Source organism: Amblyraja radiata, chromosome X (genome assembly GCF_010909765.2).
Source record: "Amblyraja radiata isolate CabotCenter1 chromosome X, sAmbRad1.1.pri, whole genome shotgun sequence".
In the NCBI taxonomy this organism is placed as follows: domain Eukaryota; kingdom Metazoa; phylum Chordata; class Chondrichthyes; order Rajiformes; family Rajidae; genus Amblyraja; species Amblyraja radiata.
In genome coordinates, this window is record NC_045999.1 from 5,469,299 (window position 1) to 5,492,495 (window position 23,197).

The 23,197-nt window shown below is 41.7% G+C and overlaps 1 protein-coding gene across 2 annotated transcripts in view; it reads right to left on the minus strand.

Moving 5' to 3' along the window:
- Positions 1-23,197, minus strand: part of scaper (S-phase cyclin A associated protein in the ER) — a 228,012-nt gene that overhangs the window by 95,040 nt on the left and 109,775 nt on the right. For both annotated transcript variants that reach the window (XM_033015029.1, XM_033015028.1), the window contains exons 21-22: positions 13,233-13,298; positions 2,380-2,506 (exon numbers count right to left, since the gene is read on the minus strand). In XM_033015029.1, the coding sequence (XP_032870920.1) occupies positions 2,380-2,506; positions 13,233-13,298 (193 nt within the window). The remainder of the gene's footprint in view (positions 1-2,379; positions 2,507-13,232; positions 13,299-23,197) is intronic.

Genomic DNA, 23,197 nt, shown 5'->3' on the forward strand with positions numbered 1-23,197 from the left:
CTGTGGAGACCAAGTCACAGGTATTTTTAAAGAGGACGTTGACAGATTCTTGTTTAAGAAGGAACTGCAGATGCTGGAAAATCGAAGGTAGACAAAAGTGCTGGAGAAACGCAGCGGGTGCGGCAGCATCTAGGAAATGCAACGTTTTGGGCCGAAACCCTTCTTCAGACAGATTCTTGATTAGTAAGGGTGTCAAAGGTTATGGGGAGAAGCAGGGGCGGAAACCTCGGGGGGGCCAGAGGGGACTGTGTCCCCCCCATGTTTTGAGAGGTGGGCGACATCCCCGCAAGGTTAACCTGCCTGGGCTTGCGGGAAATATGGCCAGCGCGGAGAAGCAGCGCTGGTATCCCGTCAGTCCAGACAGGGCTGTAGTTAACCCAGTGAGACAGGCACAGTTGAGCTGCAGTTAGCGCTGGATTGAGCCTCCGAAGCCTCGCGTGTGTGTGTGCGTGCATACGCGCGCGGCCGCCAAAAAATTGTGTCCCCTCCCTCTCCTCCATGTTTTGATAGTGAGTTCCGCTCTTGGGGAGAAGGCAGGCGAATGTGATTGAGAGGGAAAGATAGATCAGCCGTGATTGGTGGCGAAGACTCGATGGGCCGAATGGTCTAATTCTGCTCCTATGACTTCTGAATTTATGAACCTGGCTGCTTCCTTTTACTGAAGTCTGGGACAAGATGGCATTCTCAGACCTTGCTATAAATTCACCTCGTGTCCCACTGATTTCATCACAATCTCTGGCGTCAAACGTACAACTAAACCGTGACATTCCTTGAGCCGCAGTCGAACACTGATTCCTATCCATCACCAACCTACTTCTACCTGTGTAACATTCTTCACCTTCACCCATTTCACACTGAAATGTCTCTTCATGCTTTTGCCACAATAATTTCAACCCTTGCCCCTGCCAACCACATATTCACTGACAACAACGTCTCACAATCATCCACATCTTGCTATTTACTCTGCGTTGCTGTCCATCAACCCCCGCTTTTATTGACCTTTAGTTGACCTTTAGTGACCTTCACTCAAACCTTAAATTGAGACCTCAATTGGACCGTTTAAGTCCTCAAGGATTTGCCCAGCTGTAACTGCTCCTGGCCTCAAGTGGCCTTGAGCATTTCTTCTTTCATGTCCATATTTCAATGCTTCTCCTCTTCCTTTTCACACCATTTGTGGTACAGCATTCGGATTCTGTATCTTGATTCTCGACTTAAGAAATGTTGCCTGTTTATTTGCCTCTTTTAAAAACTTTTCCGGGGTGGGAGATCGCAACCTTCACGTGGTCCGCCCTGTTTCGACGAATGCAATCAACCCGGCATGCACAATCAAAATAAGATCAAATAGAACAAGTTGTCCTACAACTTTAGGCTGTGCACGCCATACGCAAGAAGAAGAAGAAGAAGAAAAACTTTTCCAACACACAGTTTCAGGCACAAAGTACTGCAGTAACTCAAAGATAGACACAAAATGCTGTTCCCAATGATGGGGGAATCCAGAACCGGGGGCCACAGTTTAAGAATATTCTCCTGCCTTTCATGAATTGCAGAATTAAACTTGCGATTGCCAAAATGTTACCCGTAACCATCATCAATTTTCAAAGAAATGCAAAAAGCATTTGAGATGGGATGTAGGAGCAATCATCTAATGCTTCAGAGTCCAGTGTTCATACCGCTTTTTATCAAAATGTACAAACTCAATCACAGTCTTACTCTTGACTCTTATGGGGCTGTCCCACTGTACGAGCTAATTCAAGAGTTCTGCCGAGTTTTCCCTGATTCGAACTAGGAGAATTACGGTAATGGCCGCTCGTAGGCACTCGGGGCTCTCATGGACATTTTTCAACACGTTGAAAAATCTTCACGAGCTTACCGCGTTTCCCCGAGTACCCACCGTTAGCGTTACGAGCCGCTGAGAGACGTCCCCGAGCTCCGATGTACCCGCTACGTACATTCTACGTGCTTACCAGGAGTTTTAACTCGGGAGAGCTCTTGAATTACCTCGTACAGTGGGACAGGCCCTTTACACTTAACATTGGGTCAGTCTCTGAAATGTGAACAATATTGGGACATTGTATGCAATTCTACCACATCGTGAACAGTTTCTAATTAGGAGACTCTTTTATTATTGTGCTCGAAATGAAAGACGTCCCACATAACCGAACAGAATGGCGAAAGCTTGCTGCCCAATGCACTCAACAGTGTGGGAGGAACTAAGTCTAAGTAAGTCAAAATGAAAGGTGGAAACTTTGTTATGCACCATCAGCAATTGTCAGATATTCTGCAGAAATACAATGATATTACAGCAAAAGGGAAAAAAAAGTATTGTTTCATTGTCCGGCATTATTTATCTCTATTCCATAAACCATCAAAGTAAAGTACCTGCTTCTCCAGAATACGGATGATCTCCCCCAGTGTTCTGTCAAGAGATGACACCTTGTTGTTTGCCCACGGCCCACTATCCTGTCCTTGCTGCTGCTTCAGAAGATCTTTCACCAACCTCTGCAGTCTGTATGCAAAGAATAAAGTGTTCCATTAAATTATACCACTGGTCAGCTAAAGCAAAATAATGGATAAAGAGGAATCTCTCATGAAGAGAATTTTGAATTCATTGTTTAGAATAGAATAGAATATTGTCCTTTTATTGTCATTCAAACAGCTTGGTCTGAAATTGCATTTCTCCAGTCTTAACATTACAAAAAAACCCAAGACACACACTTAACACAAATTACACAAACATCCATCACAGTGAATCTCCAACACCTCCTCACTGTGATGGAAGGCCCAAGTCTTATCTCTTCCCTTTGTTCTTCTCCCAGGGTCCAGCAGTCCAACTGCAACGTCGAGGCGACTGGGGCCCACGATGTTAAAGTCCCCGGCGGGCGATGGTAAGTCCAGCGGCCTTTAAGCCGCGCCAGGCGATGTTAGGCCCCGCTCCATGTAATTTAACCCCGCGAATCCGGCAGGAGAAGTTGCCGTTGCGGGAGCTCCGAAAAGCGGTCTCCCACCAGGGACCTGCAGCCGGAGCCTCCGAAGCTCCGAAGTCGGGTCTTAAGGTGTTATTGACCCTGACAAAGCCACGTATCACATTAGTTATCATAATAAATTAGCCATGGGGTCTTTTAGTAGAATTTTTTTTTTAAAGTGAGCGATTTACCAGTTCAATTCACATGGCAAACTAAGTAACATTAGATTAGAATTATGCCTATGACTGGTCAGGTAGGGATGGCAGAATTATTTGGTGAATGGTAGCTTTCATAAGGAGGTCAGAAAAATCTACAGTATGAATGAGAAATAATTCAACTTACACTCCAGAACCAAGTTCACCCCAACTTCAGTCAACAAACTGCAATATCCAGGCGATTCTTATGAACGAACGTGTGCTGTTCAGACCCAAGCTACAAGTTATCATTGACTTATTTGCCAAAACAGGAATGTGTCTTACACTTAACATGGGCAAAAACAATGGTCCACTATCAATCTGTCCACTCGGCAAACACTAAGCAACAATGACAAACAATAGACTACTTCATATATTTTCCGGACCCACCTATCGATGAAGACAGGCATTGTGGATGAAGAGATTCACTATTGCCTTCATTGCAGATTTTGGCTGTCTGAGGAAAACGAATAGATGTCAAACCTGGCAAAGCTTCAAAGAGGGAAGCAGATGCCCCTACTCTCTTGTGTGCTTCTGTCAGTGGGAGGCTCAAAGCACTACAGAGATACCACCAATGCCTTCTCCAAAAAAACCTCCAATCTTCTGGCAAGGTAGTAGACCAACATCAGCCTGCTCTCCACAACTAACATCTCCGACTGGCTTACACTGGGTTAGCCATTTCTTTTAAACTTTACATGACACTAGATTCCTGAAACAGCTACCCCAACTCGAGCTCCTTCATGCCAAGAATATTTTCAAAGCCTCCTTGAAAATGTGTAATGTCCACATTCGTGGGAATCCTTTGCCTGTGGCAGCTCAAAATGGAAAGGCAGCATTCCTGATGGCATTGACAATCATCGGCCCACGCATCAGGAGTTTCCAAGCCCAGCATAAATGGGGGAAGGACCACACCTCCCACACTACTCATCTACTTCCCTGATATGCAATTCCTACCTCTCTAATGGGTCAGTGTACATTGGCTTCATTAGCCACCACTCAAATGACACAGAGGGAAGCCTAAGAAGGAGATATTTAATTTCTGTTATCAAGTCTAATATCCAGGTAAGAGTATGTTGGAACTGCGTAAGAGCCTGGGTTCCTTTCAGATCATCTGTGAATTTCCACTCGAAGATATGCTCTAGGACATGAGTTTGAAATTCAAATGTGACATGATATAAATGTTAAAGTGTTCCCCATTTTTCCTTCTTCAATTACTGCTTGGGATTGAGGTTGACAAGCTATATATGGGTTTATTCAGCATTCCAAAATCTATGTGCATTTTTGGTATTTACTAAGAAGATGTCCGGGGAGTTGAAGTTTGATCTGCAATACAGACCATCATCTGCTGTGGAAAGTATAAGCATGTTGGTCAATATGGAAGGATTTCACAGGCAACCTTCCAAGGGCTTTGATTTGAATCCGATTAAGAGATTTCCTGGAAGTAAATCAAGGGGATGTGACCTTGAACACAGTCCTGGTTTCCATCTCAGTAAAATGGTTAATAATGCAACATTCATTTGGTCATCTTTTTGGCTGTACACTCCTTGCTCATTCCTACAGCTTCGATCCTTGTACAAGTACCTTGCAAGACTGCCTAGGTCAGTTTGTGAGAGTAATAAGAGGATTCCTCAAGATTACAGACAACGGATAGAAAACGAGGCACTTTCTCGAACTAAATTAAACAGGGATATAACCATATAACAATTACAGCACGGAAACAGGCCATCTCGGCCCTTCTAGTCCGTGCCGAACACTTACTCTCACCTAGTCCCATCTACCTGCACTCAGACCATAATCCTCCATTCCTTTCCCGACCATATACCTATCCAATTTATTTTTAAATGATAAAATCGAACCTGCCTCCACCACTTCCACTGGAAGCTCATTCCACACAGATGTTCCCTGAAATACAAACTATGGATGAATCCCAAGCAGCCACATGGCAATCATAACCAAATGCACATTTCCCCAAGTTACAGAGGGACACTTTGCAGGAAATCAATGCATTAAATAAACATTTGGAATGATTCCATTAGTTTCACCACGAGAACCCTGGTTGCCTTCCACAGCTCATGAAACATGATCGAACAACCTAGCATTAAAAAATGCATCAACCAAAGTATTTTATTACCAATTAATATTCAAATTAACACTAGCTGAAGTAGGCATGCAGAATAAAGGTAAGGACAAGGTATGAGAAGGAACTGCGGATGCTGGTTTAAACCTGAGATAGACACACAATCAGAATTCCCTCCACATCCAATTACAAAATGGAGCAATTACCATCAAAATGTGGATTGACCAATAGTATGGATTTCTGTACAATAAAATGAGAGAAGGTGATTCACAGCAGCAATCAGAGCTACGTAAAGACATATTAGGACAGGTATCTGAAAGCTGGTCACATGTATATTTTTAAGAGCTGCTCAAAGATGAAAGAAAGGTGGGAAAAATGTACGATAGCACAATATGATGTATGTCAAACGGGAATTAATACTGCTATACTTATAATGATACCCGAAAGATGGATGAGAATTTTTTATTTGTGAAAAATGTAGAGGTAGCAACCAGTTTTGGATTTCTACTAGAGATACTTAGCAGGAAGCGGCGTAGGAACACAATGATGGGCAGATGGGCCGACTGGACTTTGAATAATGGCGTCTAAAGTGGTGGCGCCCACATGTGTAATATATGCAAAAGGAATTTCACTGCGCAGTAGCATATGTGACATATAAAGCACTATTGAACCAGCCTGATTTTAATTGGACAAGGCACAAGAGTCTTGGAGTCTGTTCAATGCAGTAGATCATCTGTTCAGAATATGTTTTAATTTAGAATCTCATTTAAATGCCACTGACGGCTTCTCATTCATCTAAGACGTGCATCTATTAGTTCGAGGCACTGAGGCTGCCTGAACTAATTGGTTGGAAATTGAATTTGTACACCCTCTCGCTCAGCTTGACCTTCTAAATGGAAGGAAACTGCCCCACGATAAAGCCACGAGTTGCACGAGTAACTCTTCAGAATCTAAATTATGTGGTCAGCTTTAATTGGAGGTTGTTAGTGTATTTTTTTTGATAAAGTATTCTGTGACTGGAAAACAGGCTGCATGGAATGAGCTAAATTGAAATCACCAATCTGGTGAACAAGGTCTATAAATAGATCTTTTGCAATCAATGTACAATTAATAATAGGCTTTCGGCACCAAAACAACATTTTGATGTTAGCTTTACAAAAGCCAATTGAGTAAAACAAAATCTTGGACAATATTTTAATAAACTATATTTATTATGCTTCCAAATTTCTTTCAATGTATCAGTTCTCATCTAACTATGACCCCAATTAATATTTCACATTTTTTGTATTTCAATTGTACGGTTTGTGCTTTTCCTAATTTTCAGAAACCCACAAAATAACGGCACTTTCTACAGGACGTGTAATTAGCAGAACATAAAACATCTCAAGGAGGCAGCTGACTCTTGATGTCGGCAGTCGCACAGTTTACGTAAACCTTTGACCAGCTCAGAAGCCAAAGAAGGATATGAGAAGCTGAGTTGGCTGCATGGTCGAAGTTTATCCCAGAGCTTGATCATCATCGTTTATTCAGTTTGGGGTCGAGTCCACTTAGCCAGTTAAAGCAAATCAATGGACACATCCATCAAATAGTAACCAGAGTCTTGCAATTGGTCCTACTGCCCAATATGGGCTGCTCACAGCAGTATACTTTGGAGTCAAACATACACTTGGTTAGGAGAAACAAGGCAATGCAGATGCTGGTTTACAAAGAATTACACAAAGTGCTGGAGTAACTCAGCAGGTCAGGCAGCATCTTTGGAGAACATGGATCGGACTGATTGTGGGGGGCCGGGACAGGAACCTGGAAGAGAGGGGCAGGACAAAGCCTAGTGAGTCGATAGGTGGATACAGATGATAGGGAAGGAGGGGGGGGGGGGGAGAGATAGGGCGATCGATAAGTAGATGTTTGGACAATGGCCAGAGTTCTATGAATTGCCTTAATAATTTAGATCTTCAGGGCTGAGAGATTGCTGGCATGAACTTTCAAGATTCTTATACAATGCACTCTTTTAGACTATGACAACATTAGAAAGTGTTCAATCAAAGGGCAGTCAGCAGATGTGATGCTACATTCCTAGAATTATGAAATCTTCTCTGCCAAGAAAGAAATGAACAATATCAACCATTTATGACTAATATTTTGCATATATTAAGGCTAACTAAATGTTACTTCCAATGATGTAAACTACACATGTTGGTTGCATTGCTGAATGTAAAAGAGATAATCCATTGCAACATCAGAGGTGGAAGGGAGACTTGATAGAAGTATATAATATTAGGAGAGGAATCGATGGGTAAGCAGTCAGAGAATGGTGGGTGCCTGCAACGCATTACCAGGGTGGTGGTGGAGGCAGGTACGATACCGACATTTAAGAGACTTTTATATAGCCACATGGAAGTATAGGGAATAGAGGGATATGGAACATATACAGGCAGGTGAAGTTGGTTTCACCAGGTATCATGTTTGGCACAAACAATGTGGGCCAAAGGGCCAATTCCTGTGCAGTACTTCCCTCTGTTCTTTACAGGTGACTACAGTTACAGGAGGTTGTGTGCCTACACAAGGAACAGATTGTGATGTCATGTTATTTACACGTGTGAAAAAAATAATTTCAAAATGATAAATGTTGCATTGACATTTACTATTTTCACATAAATTCCATGAGAACAAATTTTAATCTGCATCTCAAATTTTAGATGTGGTTGGTAAGTTCTGCAAGGACAAATTGTCATAACCCGAATGTCCAGAAAGCGAGGTCATCTCATAGAGTCATAAAGGTTTCAAAGGTCTTTTGTACCAATTAAGGTACAGTGAAATACGAATTACCACACAGCCATACAAAAAAAAATCACCAAAACACACAACTACATAAACATCCACCACAGCAGATTCCCCACATTCCTCACTGTGATGGAAGGCAAAAAAGTCCAATCTACTTTTGCAAGGAAGGATCTTTAACCAAAAACATCAGCTTTCTCTGACGCTGCCCAACCTGCCTAGTAAGTCCAGCATTTTCTGTTAGTGCTTTGGATCAATAACACCTGCAGATTCTTCCCCCAATTTCTTTTTTGCGACCCTATCATTTTCAAGAATGATTTACTTTTCCTTGAGAAACTGTGCGGTTTCACTCAACACTTCTGAATAGTAACGTTCCTGAGAATGGAAATGCAATAATCCTTACTAATGGTGTTTGGCATATATTTTCCCTTTTTTGCTATCAATTAAAGCTCATTAAACTATCAATGAGGGCTTAATGATTCCTCAAACCCAACACAAAAATGATTACACTTCACCTTTGTTTGAGTGTCACAATCAAATATTAATTCAACCACAATGCCAAATGTATTTACATTTGCCTGCATTTCGAGAATTCATGACAATATCTGCATTTCCTAATTGCTGGTACCGAGTCAAGTGCTTGATGCTGAATATATTAGCTATTATGATACACCACTGTTGCATTTCTGATAGCATTTTCCCCATGTATGAGGTACTAAACAAAGGCTCTGTCTATCTTGCGTAGGAAGGAACTGCAGATGCTGGTTTAAACCGAAGATAGACACAAAAAGCTGGAATAACTCAGCAGGTCAGGCAGCATCTCTGGAGAAAATAGGTGACGTTTCGGGTTGAGACCCTTCCTCAGACTGAGAGTCAGGGGAAAGGGAATGAGAGATATAGACGGTGATATATATGATGGATCAGGGAACTGATATAGATTTCCATGATGTTCTTCAACTCTCCGGCAAACATTCCTCCTTCCGTGATCATAATAATCAACTAGAATCCTTGCTTGCCTTCAGTAGAAGACAGAACGGCAAACTAATCTAAACTCTCGAGTAATTTATGGCGTGTGAAATGCTTTGGGACTTTCTGTGGTGTGTGAAGTCTACGGGTGGTATGCTTTTCATACTTCAAGGGTACTGGTTTTAATAAACCTTACTGCCAAAAGCTCAGCTCGAAGCATTTCATTGAACAAAGCTTTCACCTGTCAAAAGGGCTCTCGGGTACATAAACTATATGCCTACTCTGACCCCAGCCAATGACAGAGTGTTGAGTGTCCCAGTGGAACCTCTCATATTATGGCTTCAAAAAGAAACTTTTCACAAACTTATTTTTCTCACTCCAATCCATTCACATAGGATGGAAGGGTCGCTATATTACTGGCATAAGGAGCTGACAGTTGAATCTTGTATTCAGCATTGTCGCCAATAATGTGTCCTCCTGACCTATTCGACACTTAAAGCAGAGATTTCTGTAAATTCACATTGTACTATGAGGAAACCTACAGTGGTGAAGCAGCCAACAGTGCCATTCAATATCGCAGGTTTTCACCGATTCTAGCCAGAAAAAAAAAATCCCACGAAATGATTCACTTGTTTAACGTACCATTTCTGAATTAGTAGTGGTAATTCAATTGAAGCACATGTTATGGCACCATTAGGACCCTCATATTTTAATAGCTGAATTATGATATCTCCTGTCAGTATTTCATTATAAAAGTATTGAAACAGTGAGAAAAGAGAACTCTTTGTATTCTTGTGCAAATGATAATCATAATCTTGAGCTCCCCCTCAGGCTTTCATGCAAATCTTTTTATTTTAAATGACAGCTACCACTGTCCTTATAACAGGAAGAAGAATATCAAATGCGCTGGGATTAAGATAGTGGCTCTTCGAGTTGATAGAATTTTACAGTGAATATCTCAGGCTAGTTTCACATTGACAATTGAGACAATGAATTGTATAAAGCTGGTGAAATTATAGTTTATGATTAATAAATTCCCAACCTACCTCCAGTAGAACAATTAGCATAATTCTATGACTTTAATTGTGAGGAATTAGTTTTGAGTCTTTGATCAGCTATGCGGTGACTGAGTACTTAACTATCAGTTGATCAAAGGAGTACGAAAATAGATTTGTAAAGGAAAAGTTACTTCGGAGTACAGTATTTAATTTAATTTTTCCTCAATGAAATCATCGGCAAAGTGCGGAGGGACATTTTAGCGTGAATGGTAGATACACAGAGCTCCAGGAAACATTTCATAATGCACACACAAGATATTCTGAGCAGAATGCCAGTATAGGCATTTATCAATGAAACTATATAAATACTAGTCTTAGGTACACAAAAATGCTGAAGAAACTCAGCAGGTGCAGCAGCATCTATGGAGCGAAGGAAATAGGCGACGTTTCGGGCCGAAACCCTTCTTCATACTAGTCTTGCCTGTTATTAATACTAGACTTACTTTTTGAATTTACCTGGGCAGAAGACAATCGGAGTTCCTAACCAGTTAAGCTATAACTGCTGACACAGGCAGGTCTCACACTGCCAGTAGAAACTTTCAAAAGTGACTGTGCCAGAAAAGGGATTAAAATTGAGAACAGGAAATCTCACATAGAATGAGAAAATGCTTGAAGCATATGCATTTTGGGACCATGAAACTTAAGGCAGCCAATTTATCTATTCGAATTGCAAACCCAGAGGGTGGAATTCTGATCTCTGATCAACTCTTTACTGTAGGTGGTAATAAACAGAAAGGATGATAAAAACCTTCATATTCCTCAACACTCTTCTGCAACAGAAAAATAGTTAACACAAGTAAGGAAGGTTAGTTATAAATGGAAAGTAGATGTTTCATTGCAATCTTCGCTGTGTGTCTTGGGGTTCTATTTATGACACTTTGAATGGGATGACAATTTCATGCTTGAAATTCTGACTATGCTGCAACAATGGGAACGTTTTTACGGTCACTCAGCTTACTGTAAACAAACAAGTACGTAAGTAAGTTTATTGGCCAAGTATTCACATACAAGGAATTTGCCTTGGTGCTCCGCCCACAAGTAACAACATGACATAAATGTTGAACCTCACTATGAAGGAAAAGTAGAAACAACAAACAGCAATTCTGCTGATTTTTAATTCTGCATCTACTTCATTAAGGTATCATGCTTTGATAACATAATTGGAAAAATTAATCCAAAGCAGCTGCAAAACCTGACAGTTTGAGAGTGTGGAATTAAGGTGAATTCAGTTGAAATAACATGAACCTGGATAAAATGAATCTCTCTCATTGTAATTGGACTTCCTCACAGTGCTGAACTCCTCCAACACAGTTTCTACAGACAAGGCCATAAAGTTTCAGAAAGGATACAAAATTGGCTTTAATTTTTAAGAATGTTTAATTGTTTTGATAAACTTGGGTAAAGAAGTTTAATTGCCTTTAAAGTCAGATTGCTTAGTTCTAATTATTTTCCTATCAATTTTACATCTATCAGTTGTAAATACAGAGAGCATCGTGGCTTCTGACACTAACCCGTTCCTTGTCCTCACTTTGTAGTCACCAGCAGCCCTTCATTCAAGTGGCCGTGCGAGTATTCAGTCAGTGTTCCGACTACACTGCATGGGAAGCATCACAATCTTGCAAAATCTGCCCTCATCCTAAGACTGCTACACAGATTTAATTCTCAGCAAAGGCCACTTCATGGTGATCAGAAGCGGGGCCCCCAGTTGCTATCACTTCTTATCCCAGTGTGTAGGAAGGAACTGCAGATGCTGGTTTACATCAAAGATAGACACAAAATCCTGTAGTAACTCAGGGGAACCGGCAGCATCTCTGGAGAGAAGGAATGGGTGACGTTTCGGGTTGAGACCCTCCTTCAGACTGGGTTCTTACCCCGCAACTAACTCTAGGGCAGTTGTGACTAAATGTAATTGTCCAGCTGATTTCTTCTTTATGACTCAGTACCACTTTACATGGCTAATTTAAGTTTTCCTAACAAAGAAGCAAACTAAATCAATTTGTGCTAGACAAAAATGTTGGAGAAACTCAGCGGGTGAGGCAGCGTCTATGGAGTGAAGGAATAGGTAACGTTTCGGGTCAAAACCCTTCTTCAGACTCTGCAGTTTTTCTAGCATCTGCAGTTCTTTCTTAAACAAATCAATTTGTGCAATTGCTTGTTCCATTACAGCATCTATATTAAATAATACATACAGGAGAAGCAGAAGTACACCGCCCCGCGCGGCTTGGAATGGCTGCGGGACTGCGAGCGCACGCCGGGGGCTCTAACATCAAGACCCGGTGCGCGGCCTTGCATCACCCGGCGTGGCTTTAATGGCTGCAGGACAATTCGCCATCGCCCGCCGGGGGCTTTGACTTTGACTCTGACATCGGGGGGAGAGATAAGTTTTTTTGGCCTTCCATCACAGCAATGTGATGGATGTTTATGTAAATTATGTTGTGTCTTGGGTCTATTTGTTTGTAATGTATGGCTGCAGAAACGACATTTCGTTTGGACCTCAAGGGGTCCAAATGACAATAAATTGAATTGTATTGTATTGTATTGTATTGTATAATCATCAAATCTGCAAGAAATTCTCAATACTGTTGATCTATTGCACTTCCATAGAGCTGTGTGGTCAGATTTCTGGTAACTACATAGTAAATAACAAACAGCCCCTTCTGTTTCATACTTATCCATTATCATTGGCCAGTAACTACCGTAAAAAATGATACAGCAGTTTGGATTATTCTGCCAGTGGCTTTCACTTGCTTCTCAACCCTTTTCTCAAAGATTTTGCTATTCCAATATAAATTGTTTAACCCTTTCTTTTTCCTCAGCTCCATTAAGTTAGATTAGATACACGTAATCTAAACAGCTGTTTCCTTTATCATTGTAACTTTTTTGCATATCTTTAATTAATTTGTTGTATGTCTCTCCATATCACCGTCTATATCTCTCGTTTCCCTTTCCCCCCGACTCTCAGTCTGAAGAAGGGTCTGGACCTGAAACGTCACCCATTTCTTCTCTCCAGAGATGCTGCCTCTTATTTACTTCAGCACGTTGTGTCTATCTTTGGTTTAAACAAGCATCTGCAGTTCCTTCCCTCACGTAATCTCAAACCTCGACTTGCAGATGGAGAAGTTAGCCACCATTACTCACAATGGCTTAATTGCTGTTTACATGTTAAATGAGCCTTATCTATTTAAATGGCACTTACTTTGCTTTGAAGGGAGAATCTGGGATCTGAGCTTTGGCTTCCAGTGAGCTTTCATACTCTTTCCCCCTGGATGTGGACAACAGAAGAAAACATTAAAACATTGGCTGAAGAATCTTAAACAAATCTAAAATGCATAGTATGTATTAGTTATTGTTTCAATGCAGAATAAACTATTTTTCCTCATCATTACTTAACCCATTCTTCAAAATATAGGTTTGCAACTTCATTTTCACGGTGGCCCGAGGTACCATCGTTGTAACCCTTCATTCATCTGTGAAGTGCTCATCTGCACGAGAGGCGCCACGAGAGGTTGTTTTAGGATTATGTTACATTTCGATTTAACTTCAATTTAAAAATAGTTCGTGCTGCATTCAACAAAACAGTTTAACCAGCATTCTCAGCTAATGACCTGTGATTTTGAGACTGATTCCTGATTACTGATAGGGGCCAGCATCGTGACTCAACAGCTGGCAAATATCTTCAGTGACCAGGGATCAATTCTAACCTCGAGTGTCTTCCGTTTGGAGTTTGCATATTCTCCCCACTGCTTCAGCTTCCTCCCACCTTCCACAGATGTGCTGGAGGGTAGGTGGGTAGCAGGAGAATTGATTGCAGGGAAATATGAGGGGTAATGGGACAGACGGGAATCAGAGTGTTGGCATAGATTTGACAGGACAGATAGCCTCCTTCTATGTGTCGGAAGGAACTACAGATGCTGGTTTAAACCGAAGAGACACAAAATGCTGGAGTAAATCAGCGGGACAGGCAGGATCTCTGGAGAGAAGGAAGGGGTGACGTTTGAGGAAGGGTCTCGACCCGAAACGTTCCCATTCCTTCTCTCCAGGGTTGCTGCCTGTCCCGCTGAGTTACTCCATTATTGTGTGTCTATCTTTAGCCTCCTTCTATGTTGTCAGGAAATGTGAGAAACTTGCAGTTATGTTTAGGTGCATGTAAACGATGACGAAACAGAACAGCAGAAAACTACAAGTGAACAACGCTTGTAGGCAGCGCAGGTCATTTATAGCATTCTTAGTAAAACACACCTGCACATCTCTTTATTTCTAGCTATACCCATGAACCACAATATTCTAAAATCTACTATATCCAGCACAAAAAAACACAAGGGACTACAATTTACAGACGTCAATTGATTTATAGCAAACAAATGGGAAAAGCAGTTAATAAGGTAATGAAGGTAGACGAAAATGCTGGAGAAACTCAGCGGGTGCAGCAGCATCTATGGAGCGAAGGAAATAGGCATCGTTTCGGGACGAAACCCTTCTTCAGACCTTCGCTCCATAGATGCTGCTGCACTCGTTGAGTTTCTCCAGCATTTTTGTGTACCTTCGATTTTCCAGCATCTGCAGTTCCTTCTTAAACATAATAAAGTAATGATGTTGCTCTTCAAATTCCTTGTATTCTCTGTAACAGCCATGCAAACCGCCATTTGGCGGCGCGACTCACCCGTTGCAGCAGCCCCTACAGCCTGTCTGTCTTTTTATTTTTATTTTTTGTCTAGTTAAATGTAGTGTTGGTGTTTTTTTAATACTGGTTTTAAATGTGTATATGTGGGGGGCGGGGGGGGGGGAAACAGTTTAAAATCTCTTCCCTGTCCGGGAGACCCGTCCTTTTCCCTGTCGGGTCTCCGTTGTCGTTGGGGCCTAGCACCGTGGAGCGGCCTCCAACCTGAACGACCCAGGGGCTCGGGAGACTGCGGAGCTGCGGACTACTCACCATCGTGGGGCTGGCCGGCCTCGGAGCGTGGGGAGCGGTGGTGATTCGCTGCTGCAACTCGACTCCTGGGGCTCGGAGGCTCCAGCAACGCAGCTGCAGGTCCGGTGGACTGGGACATCGGGAGCTCGCGGGTCCGGGGGGAGAGACCGCTTCCCGGAGCTCCCGCAACGCGACTTCTCCAGCCCGTGTCGCGGGGTTGGAACAACCCCGAGCGGGGACGTACATCGCCCGGCACAGCTTCATGGCTGTGGGACATTCCAGCGCCCGCCGGGGGCTCCAACATTGTGACTTTTAGACCAGGGGCGGGGCCGTAAATCGCCCGGCACGGCCTAAAATGGCCGTGGGACTTAGCATCGCCCGCCTGGGGCTTGGACATCGGGAGAGAAATGGAGAACAGGGGAGAGAAAAGACTTTGCCTTCCATCACAGTGGGTTCACTGTGATGGATGTTTTTTGTGAATTAAATTGTGTGTATGTCTGTAGGAAATTGTCTTTGTTTGCATGGCTGTAGAAACGGAATTTCGTTTGAGCCTCACATGACAATAAATGGTATTGTATTGTATTGTATATAATATACAAAGGTAAACAAAAATGCTGGAGAAACTCAGCGGGTGCAGCAGCATCTATGGAGCGAAGGAGATAGGCAACGTTTCGGGCCGAAACCCTTCATACAAAAGCAGCTAAGTGATTTCTAGAACATCTGGAATATCTAATATGACACTGATTATTTTTCTGCATGCCCATTCATTATCAATCCATGAGTTTAACTGCATGGCACCTCACACAACATTTTAGTAAGCAATGCTCTCAGATCTTTGCTTTTATCTCTATGGATAAAATATAGCAGCAGAAACATTTCCCAGACAAGAACATTATTGAAATTTACACTCATCTTACTGGAACGATTAAAACATATAAATCCAAATGATAGGCCTACGACCATCACTTAAGATTGAAAAGGCTACAAAAGAATGAAGGTTGAAAGACACTAGTTTAGCCCTTAAATCCTACAGATTGAAGAAGGGATGTGTGATGGATGTGGACTTATTACATAGGTTGAGCACTTGTTGAGACATGGCCAAGGCTGACAACTTCCATATTTGCAAACCTATTCCGTAAGTCTCCATTATAGGCAACCCTCAGAATATTGGTCTTTTGCTATGAGTGAAGGAGGAAGTTGTAATTTTTCAGTTCCCTTTTCATCTATATTTTTTTGTCATTAAAATCTTGTTTCACACTGCAGATACCAGGTATAATTCGTGCATTGTGATTCGCCTTGCATTGTATGAGAACACATCCATAAAACATGACAAGCTCAGTTAGAAACTAATCATTTCCTGAATTAGTTTCTGACTAATAACAGAAATAATTCAGTTTAAAATAACAGCCTGCTGGCAATCCCAATCAAAGATGAAGTCATAAATTCATGTGGTAGGGTTGATTTACATTCCATCATTTCCCCCGGCCTCCACTTTTGAAGTTGGTGATTCTCGTTCAGACAAAGCCTCTTTGGTACCGCCACCCGTCACTGGCCAGTACTTCACCAAATCGTCAGTCTTCACGCCCGAGCTAAAACCAAGTTTAATTCCAAAACGGCAACTACATCCGATATCTGGGTGCACTTCCATGTAGCGTTAAACCATAATCAGAAACCTTGTAGAAACAAGGAACTGGGAATGCTGGTTGACAAAAAGAAAAAGACACAAAGTGCTGGAGTAACTCAGAAGGGTCAATCAGAATCTTTCATGCTGCCCGACTCGCTGAGTTACTCCAGCACTTTGTATCTTTTTTTAAACAGAAACTTTGGCAGCTTATGTTCCCCATATTTACATTTACATGGATAATGAGGACAGGTTTAACATTCCCAAGGCCGAGAAGCATTCCAGCCCTCCCACATGTACAACCTAGAACAGATCCTGACTGTCGAGATGGTAGTTTTAGTGTAGATCCACAGAGAGACTTTAACATTATTATGCAAAGCTCGACCAGGGCATCAGAAGATTTCACTAAAACCCCAGAAAAAATATGCTAACCTGATTAAAACAAAATTTCTGTTTAACTAAGCAAACAATTTTTGATATAGGCATTTCCAAAACGTGATCGTACATAAGCATAGTAATTGAAAATTGACACTGATGGTAAATAAACTTTCCAGGATTAAGTAATAAGTAACTGGAAGAAAAGTTATTAAATTGTGTGCTAACTTTTCAGCTGTTTGTTATTGCCTATAAATCTATATATGTTTCATGTAAGTTCTATATGCAGGGTGAAGGAAGATAAAGAACAGTTGGAAGTACATTTACCATTTGAAACAGCACATAGGGTGGCACAGTGGTGCAGTGGTAGAACTGCTGCCTTATAGCACCTGAGACCCGGATTCGATCCTGACTATGGGTGCTGTCTGTGCAGTTTGTATGTTCCCCCTGTGACCACGCCGATTTCTTCCGGGTGCTCTGGTTTCCTCCCACATTCCAAAGTGGAGCAGGTTTGTAGCTTAATTAACTTCTGTAAATTGCCCCTAGTTGCAGAATGCAAAACTGGGATCACATTGAACCAACATATGGGTGAGTGATGGTCGGTGTGGACTCGGTAGACCAAAGGGGCTGCTTCCATGTTATATCTCTAAACTATACTAAACTAGTGGTTTAATTGAACATTCTTTTTCTTGTATTGCTGATCTTGTACCTTGACCATTTTGATGATAATCCCATCAAAAGGAGATATATTTACTAACAATGATAGAAATCAATGGTCTCTTGGAGCCACTTGCAATGAACTTATCAAAAATTACTTAACAACTCCTCATACATATCAGATCTAAAATAAATAACTTTCTAAGCTGTTTTGCAAATAAACAATTATACTATTCTACCAAACAATTATTTGAATTCTGAACGTCCATTTGCTCGCAAATATATACAATAATCTTCTCGGTTACTTTGAGACTTTGTCGAAGAAATGCTGGAATCTTTACAAGACGTAGTCCTGCTGCTTAATAAAAACAACAGCCTCCAACTGCCTTGTTTACACTGGCGAGCAGCCACAACTTCCACAGATAAGGGGCACCACTGCTGCGTTTGGCTCCAACTTGTCCAGATCAACAGGTGAAAGCTGTCACCTAAACATCAACCTTCATAGGGCCATGCGCTGAGAACGCCCAAGAGTACTACAACGTAATTTGGTACCAAGTCACTCGTATCAGCAGTGCACGTATAGAATCACTGCACAAGTATGCAGACAAAGGGGAGACGTACTGGAAAGATAGCAGGGGATTAGGGAAATAAATTGATTACAGACAAATAAGAGGGGTAATGGGACAGAAGGGAATCAGAGAGTTGGCATAGATTTAACAGGACAAATAGCCTCCTTCTATGTGTAGGAAGGAACTGTAGATGCTCGTTTAAACCAAAGATAGACACAAAATGCTGGAGTAACTCAGAATGCATTATGAAGTGTGAAGGAGGGACTCGACCCGAAACTTCACCCATTCCTTGTCTCCAGAGATGCTGCCTGCTCCGCCGAGTTACTCCCGCATTTTGTGTCTTTCTAGGGGATTGCGACTCCCTGATTCACTACAGTAATTAGTAACCAGACTCGTTCCTGAAATACAAGGTTACGCAATAGGCTTATGAAGCAGCATATATTTTTTAAAAAATAGGATTTTGACCAGCCAAAAAGGGAAATCCTCAACTGAAATAAAATGCTTCAATGAACCCAGCAGGAAGATTGACACACAAAAAAAATGCTTGAAGATTGAATCACCAGCAGTCAGTAATTTTCTCCGTACTGTTTTGGTATTGGAATAGAATGTTGCCAATAACAGGAGGCAAAGGTTGAAGTATGTTGCCAGAACACACAGCTCCAAGTGAGAGAGTGGACAATGAGTATGCATTGCAGTTTCTGTCTGTTAATATTGGGTCCTTTTATATATCACATTTAAAGACAAAAAGATAACCTGAGGTGCAACATGGAAGCATAATTGGATGGAATTTATTTACTGTCCCAAATATTTTTAGACAATTTTGATGAACAAAAGCATATGTAAAAGTTGAACAAATGAATAGCAAATCGATCCAATATTCTAAAATCTCATTGTTTTGATATCCCGTCAGTTAACTCAAGCCAAATAGCCTACAAGAATGTTTAAGAAGAAACTGCAGATGCTGGAAAATCGAAGGTACACAAAAATTTCTTCCGGGTGCTCTGGTTTCCTCCCACATTCCAAAGTGGAGCAGGTTTGTAGCTTAATTAACTTCTGTAAATTGCCCCTAGTTGCAGAAGTTAATTAAGAGAAATTCAGCGGGTGCAGCAGCATCTATGGAGCGAAGGAAATAGGCAACGTTTCGGGCTGAAACCAAGCAGAGGTAGCATAAAAGGTGTATATTTATCAATTAACCAAAAATTAATTATGCACAAGTGCGGTGAAGTACAGGTACAATGAAAATCTTGCTGGGAGCAGAATCACAGATGACACACGTAAACTTAGATGACACACAAAAATATAAATGATGCACATATTACACAGAAACTCTACAAGGTGGTGAAATAGAGAAGAAGGGGTGTAAAAGAAACTAAATGGTGGTGCAGAATAAACTTCAGTCTTGTAGATAGTAGATGGGATGTCAGGAGGTGAGTCACTTGACTCAGAGTGAGTGCCTGTTCTTGTACAGATGTTATTTATGTACCTGGTCCGTTTAGTTTCAGGCCAGTTGTGACACCCAGGATGCTGACAGTGGGGTCTCAGTGCTGGTACAGTTATTGCACATCATGGGTAGGTGGTTACTCTTGGTTTTTTTGTTGAGTTGGTCATTACCTATCATATCTGTGGCACCATGACCCAAGCCTGAATATTGTCCAGATCCTGCTGCATGCAGGCATGGGTATATAATTTGCTGAGGAGTTGCAAATGGATCAAACACTGTGGGTGGGTGAGAGAAATGGAAGAGAGGAGGGGCAGGACCAAGATGAGATCTGGAGCCCAATGATCTTGATGAAACCCACACCAGGCATCGATGAGTAAGGTTGGTAACCCAACCATCGATTGGTAAGTATATTCTGTTAAAACCAGGGCAATTTTCCACATTACCGGGTCGATGCCACTATCATAACTGGAACAATCCGGATCGGACGCACAAATTATTTTTCTCATCACAGCCTTGGTGCAAATATGGGACAAAGAGCTGAGAAACTAGAGTTGGGATGTTGTCTGCTTCCATACCCTTGGACGTCAGTACTCGCAAACATTTTGGAATATCGCATGGAGCAAATCAAATTGGCTGCAGACTGGGGTCCCTGATGGTCGGAGTATTAGGGGATGTCAAAATGAATCATCTACACAGTAAATAATGAATGCAAAAATGTATTTTTCATGTGGAAATCTAATGCCAAGAATTATAAAGTGACAATGTTGGCATAAATGAGACACAAAATAAAATGGTGCAGCTCTCAAGACATACAGGAACAGAGATCTGGATTATGCATTGGAAGTGTCAGTGTAGGTTGAGAAATGTTTAAGGCAGCACAAACTTCCTGTTAAAGTAATATCATTTTTTTTCCTACAATCTTTTTCTTCACTGAAGTAAATTGCAGAGAGTTGTGGACACAGCCCAGTCCATCACACAAACCAGCCTCCCTCCCACCAACTCTATCTACACGTCACATTGCCACAGGAAAGCAGGCAACATAATTAAGGACCACCCATTCACTTTTCCCTCCTCTGCCGTCAAGCGGGAGATACAAAACGTTGAGCGCACGTGGCACCTGATTCAGGAACAGCTTCTTCCCACTGTAAGACACAGAGTGCTGGAGTAACTCAGCAGGTCAAGTAGCATCTCTGGAGAATAAGGATGGGTGACGTTTCGCGTGGGGAGACTTCTTCAGATTCCTTTCTTCTCGCTGTTATCAGATTACTCCCATAACTCCCGTAAACTTGGGTGTAGCCCTGATCTTCCAACCTGCCACACTGCAGAGAACAAAGGGGACTCGGGTTGGGGGAGGCGAGAAGGAGGAGCGATCATCGGGACTATATGGAATACTTTTGTAACGTCGTCGGCACCCTATGCGTGGCCACTCTTTGTTTGCTTGTGTATTGTAGGCAAAATAAAGGATTTCACTGTGCCAAGTACATGTGACAATATAGTATCAATGAATCAATCTTGGACTTTGTTTTATCTGCACTTTCTCTAACTGTAAAAACCATGTCCCACGGTGCTAGTTCATTCCAAGAGCTCTCTCGAGTTTGCCCCGATTTGAACTCGGAGATTTACGGTAATGACCACTCGTCGGTACTCGGGGCTCTCGTGGACAGTTTTCACCATGTTGAAAAATCTTCACGAGTCTTCCCGTGTTTACCTGCTGTTAGCGAGTCGTCCTGAGTACCTGCCGTTAGCGTTACGAGCCGCTAAGAGACGTCCCCGAGCTCCGACGTACATTCATTCTCCGTGCTTACCACGAGCTTGATTTTTTTTTAAACTCGGGAGAGCTCTTGGAATGAACGTAGGACAGGGCCACAATGCTATTATGTTGAAACATCATATTCTGCACTCTGATATTTTTTTCTTTGCACTATCTGCTGTATTTGTGTATGGTTTGATTGTCCTTATGTATAGTATGATTTGACTGGGTAGCTTAAAGCAAAGCTTTTCATTGTATTTCCTTCACAAGTGACAATGAGAAATCAATACCAATGCAGGAAAGGTACTCAAAGGTAAGGTAAAGGGCCTGTCCCACTTACACGATTTTTTTCGGCGATTTGCCGGCACCCGTCATAGTCGCAGCAGGTCGCCGGAAAATTTCAAAATGTTAAAAATCCAGCGGCGACCAGAAAAAGGTACATCTCTTTGGGCGACTACTCACGACCATCCAGGCGTCACCCCGTGACATGTCGACACGTGACGCCTGTTTGGTCGTGAGTAGTCGCCCAAAGAGTCGTACCTTCTTCTGGTCCCCGCTGGATTTTCAACATTTTGGAAATTTTCGACCACCTGCTGCGACTATGACGGGTTTCCGGCAAATCGCCGAAAAATCACGTAAGTGGGACAGGACCTCTAAAATGCGTAGACTGATGAGTTTAGAATGATCAGAGCATAAACAGCGCAAAATTAGCAAACAAAAATGCATGACTACCAAAAGGACACCATTTTCAGAATATGCCGACACTGCCCACTCACTTTAATGTTATAAAAATTCAGGAAAAAAAATTCAGGCACAGCTCAGATTTGACAGGGACGATGGAACAAGTGCAGAGCGCAGAGATCCAAGACGTGGCTTTCATGCCGCTTAAGTTCAAATTATTAGTGTTTATCACTGAAGTAAAAATTATTGTACATTATATTTGAAAATTATTCAACTTGTCATTGAACATAAAAAGTGCTTATTCTGCATTTTGCCATTTAGATTCTTATTTTCACCTTGCAATTCCCGCATCTACATGAAAGCTATGTGCATATATTTATATTATAATATATGGACACATTGATCTGTTTTTGTAGTAAATGCCTACAATGTTCTGTGTGCTGAAGCAAAGCAAGAATTTCATTGTCCTATCAGGGACACATGACAATAAACTCACTTGAACTTGAATTTGAACTTGAAAGCTACCTTTTGGTAGTCAGTATTTCTCCATACTTCGAGGAAAAACTTTAATATTTTAATACAAGGCATATTTTAATACGAGGCATATTTTTTACATTTACGGAGATAAGAATGCAAAACTGTGGCACTTCAAAGAGACATATAGCACGGAAACAGACCCTTTGGCACAACTTGCCTACGCTGACCAAGATGCCCCATCCACTAGTCCCACCTGTCACCCTAAACCCTTCCTATCCATGTACCTGTCCAGGTGCCTTTTAAATGTTGTTATCGTACATGTCTCAACAACATTCTCTGGCAACTGATTCCATATACACACCACCCTCTGTGGGGAAAACAATTGCCCCTCAGGTTCCATTTTTATTTTCCCCCTCTCACGTTAAACCTCGGCTCTCTGGTTCTTGATTCTCCTACAATGGGTAAAAGACTGTGTATTCACCCTATTTATTCCCCTTGTGATTTTTTACCTAGATCATGAGCGGTATAGATAGGAAGTGCAAAGGAAAATCATATTTTACACTTTCTACTCCTCTGTAGTAGACGTGGGGATAGCTATATAGGTCTATCATACAAAGTTAGTTTTCATGAATTTTATAGGCTTCATTAACCATCATAAAATCAAGATTTCTGTTGAGCATG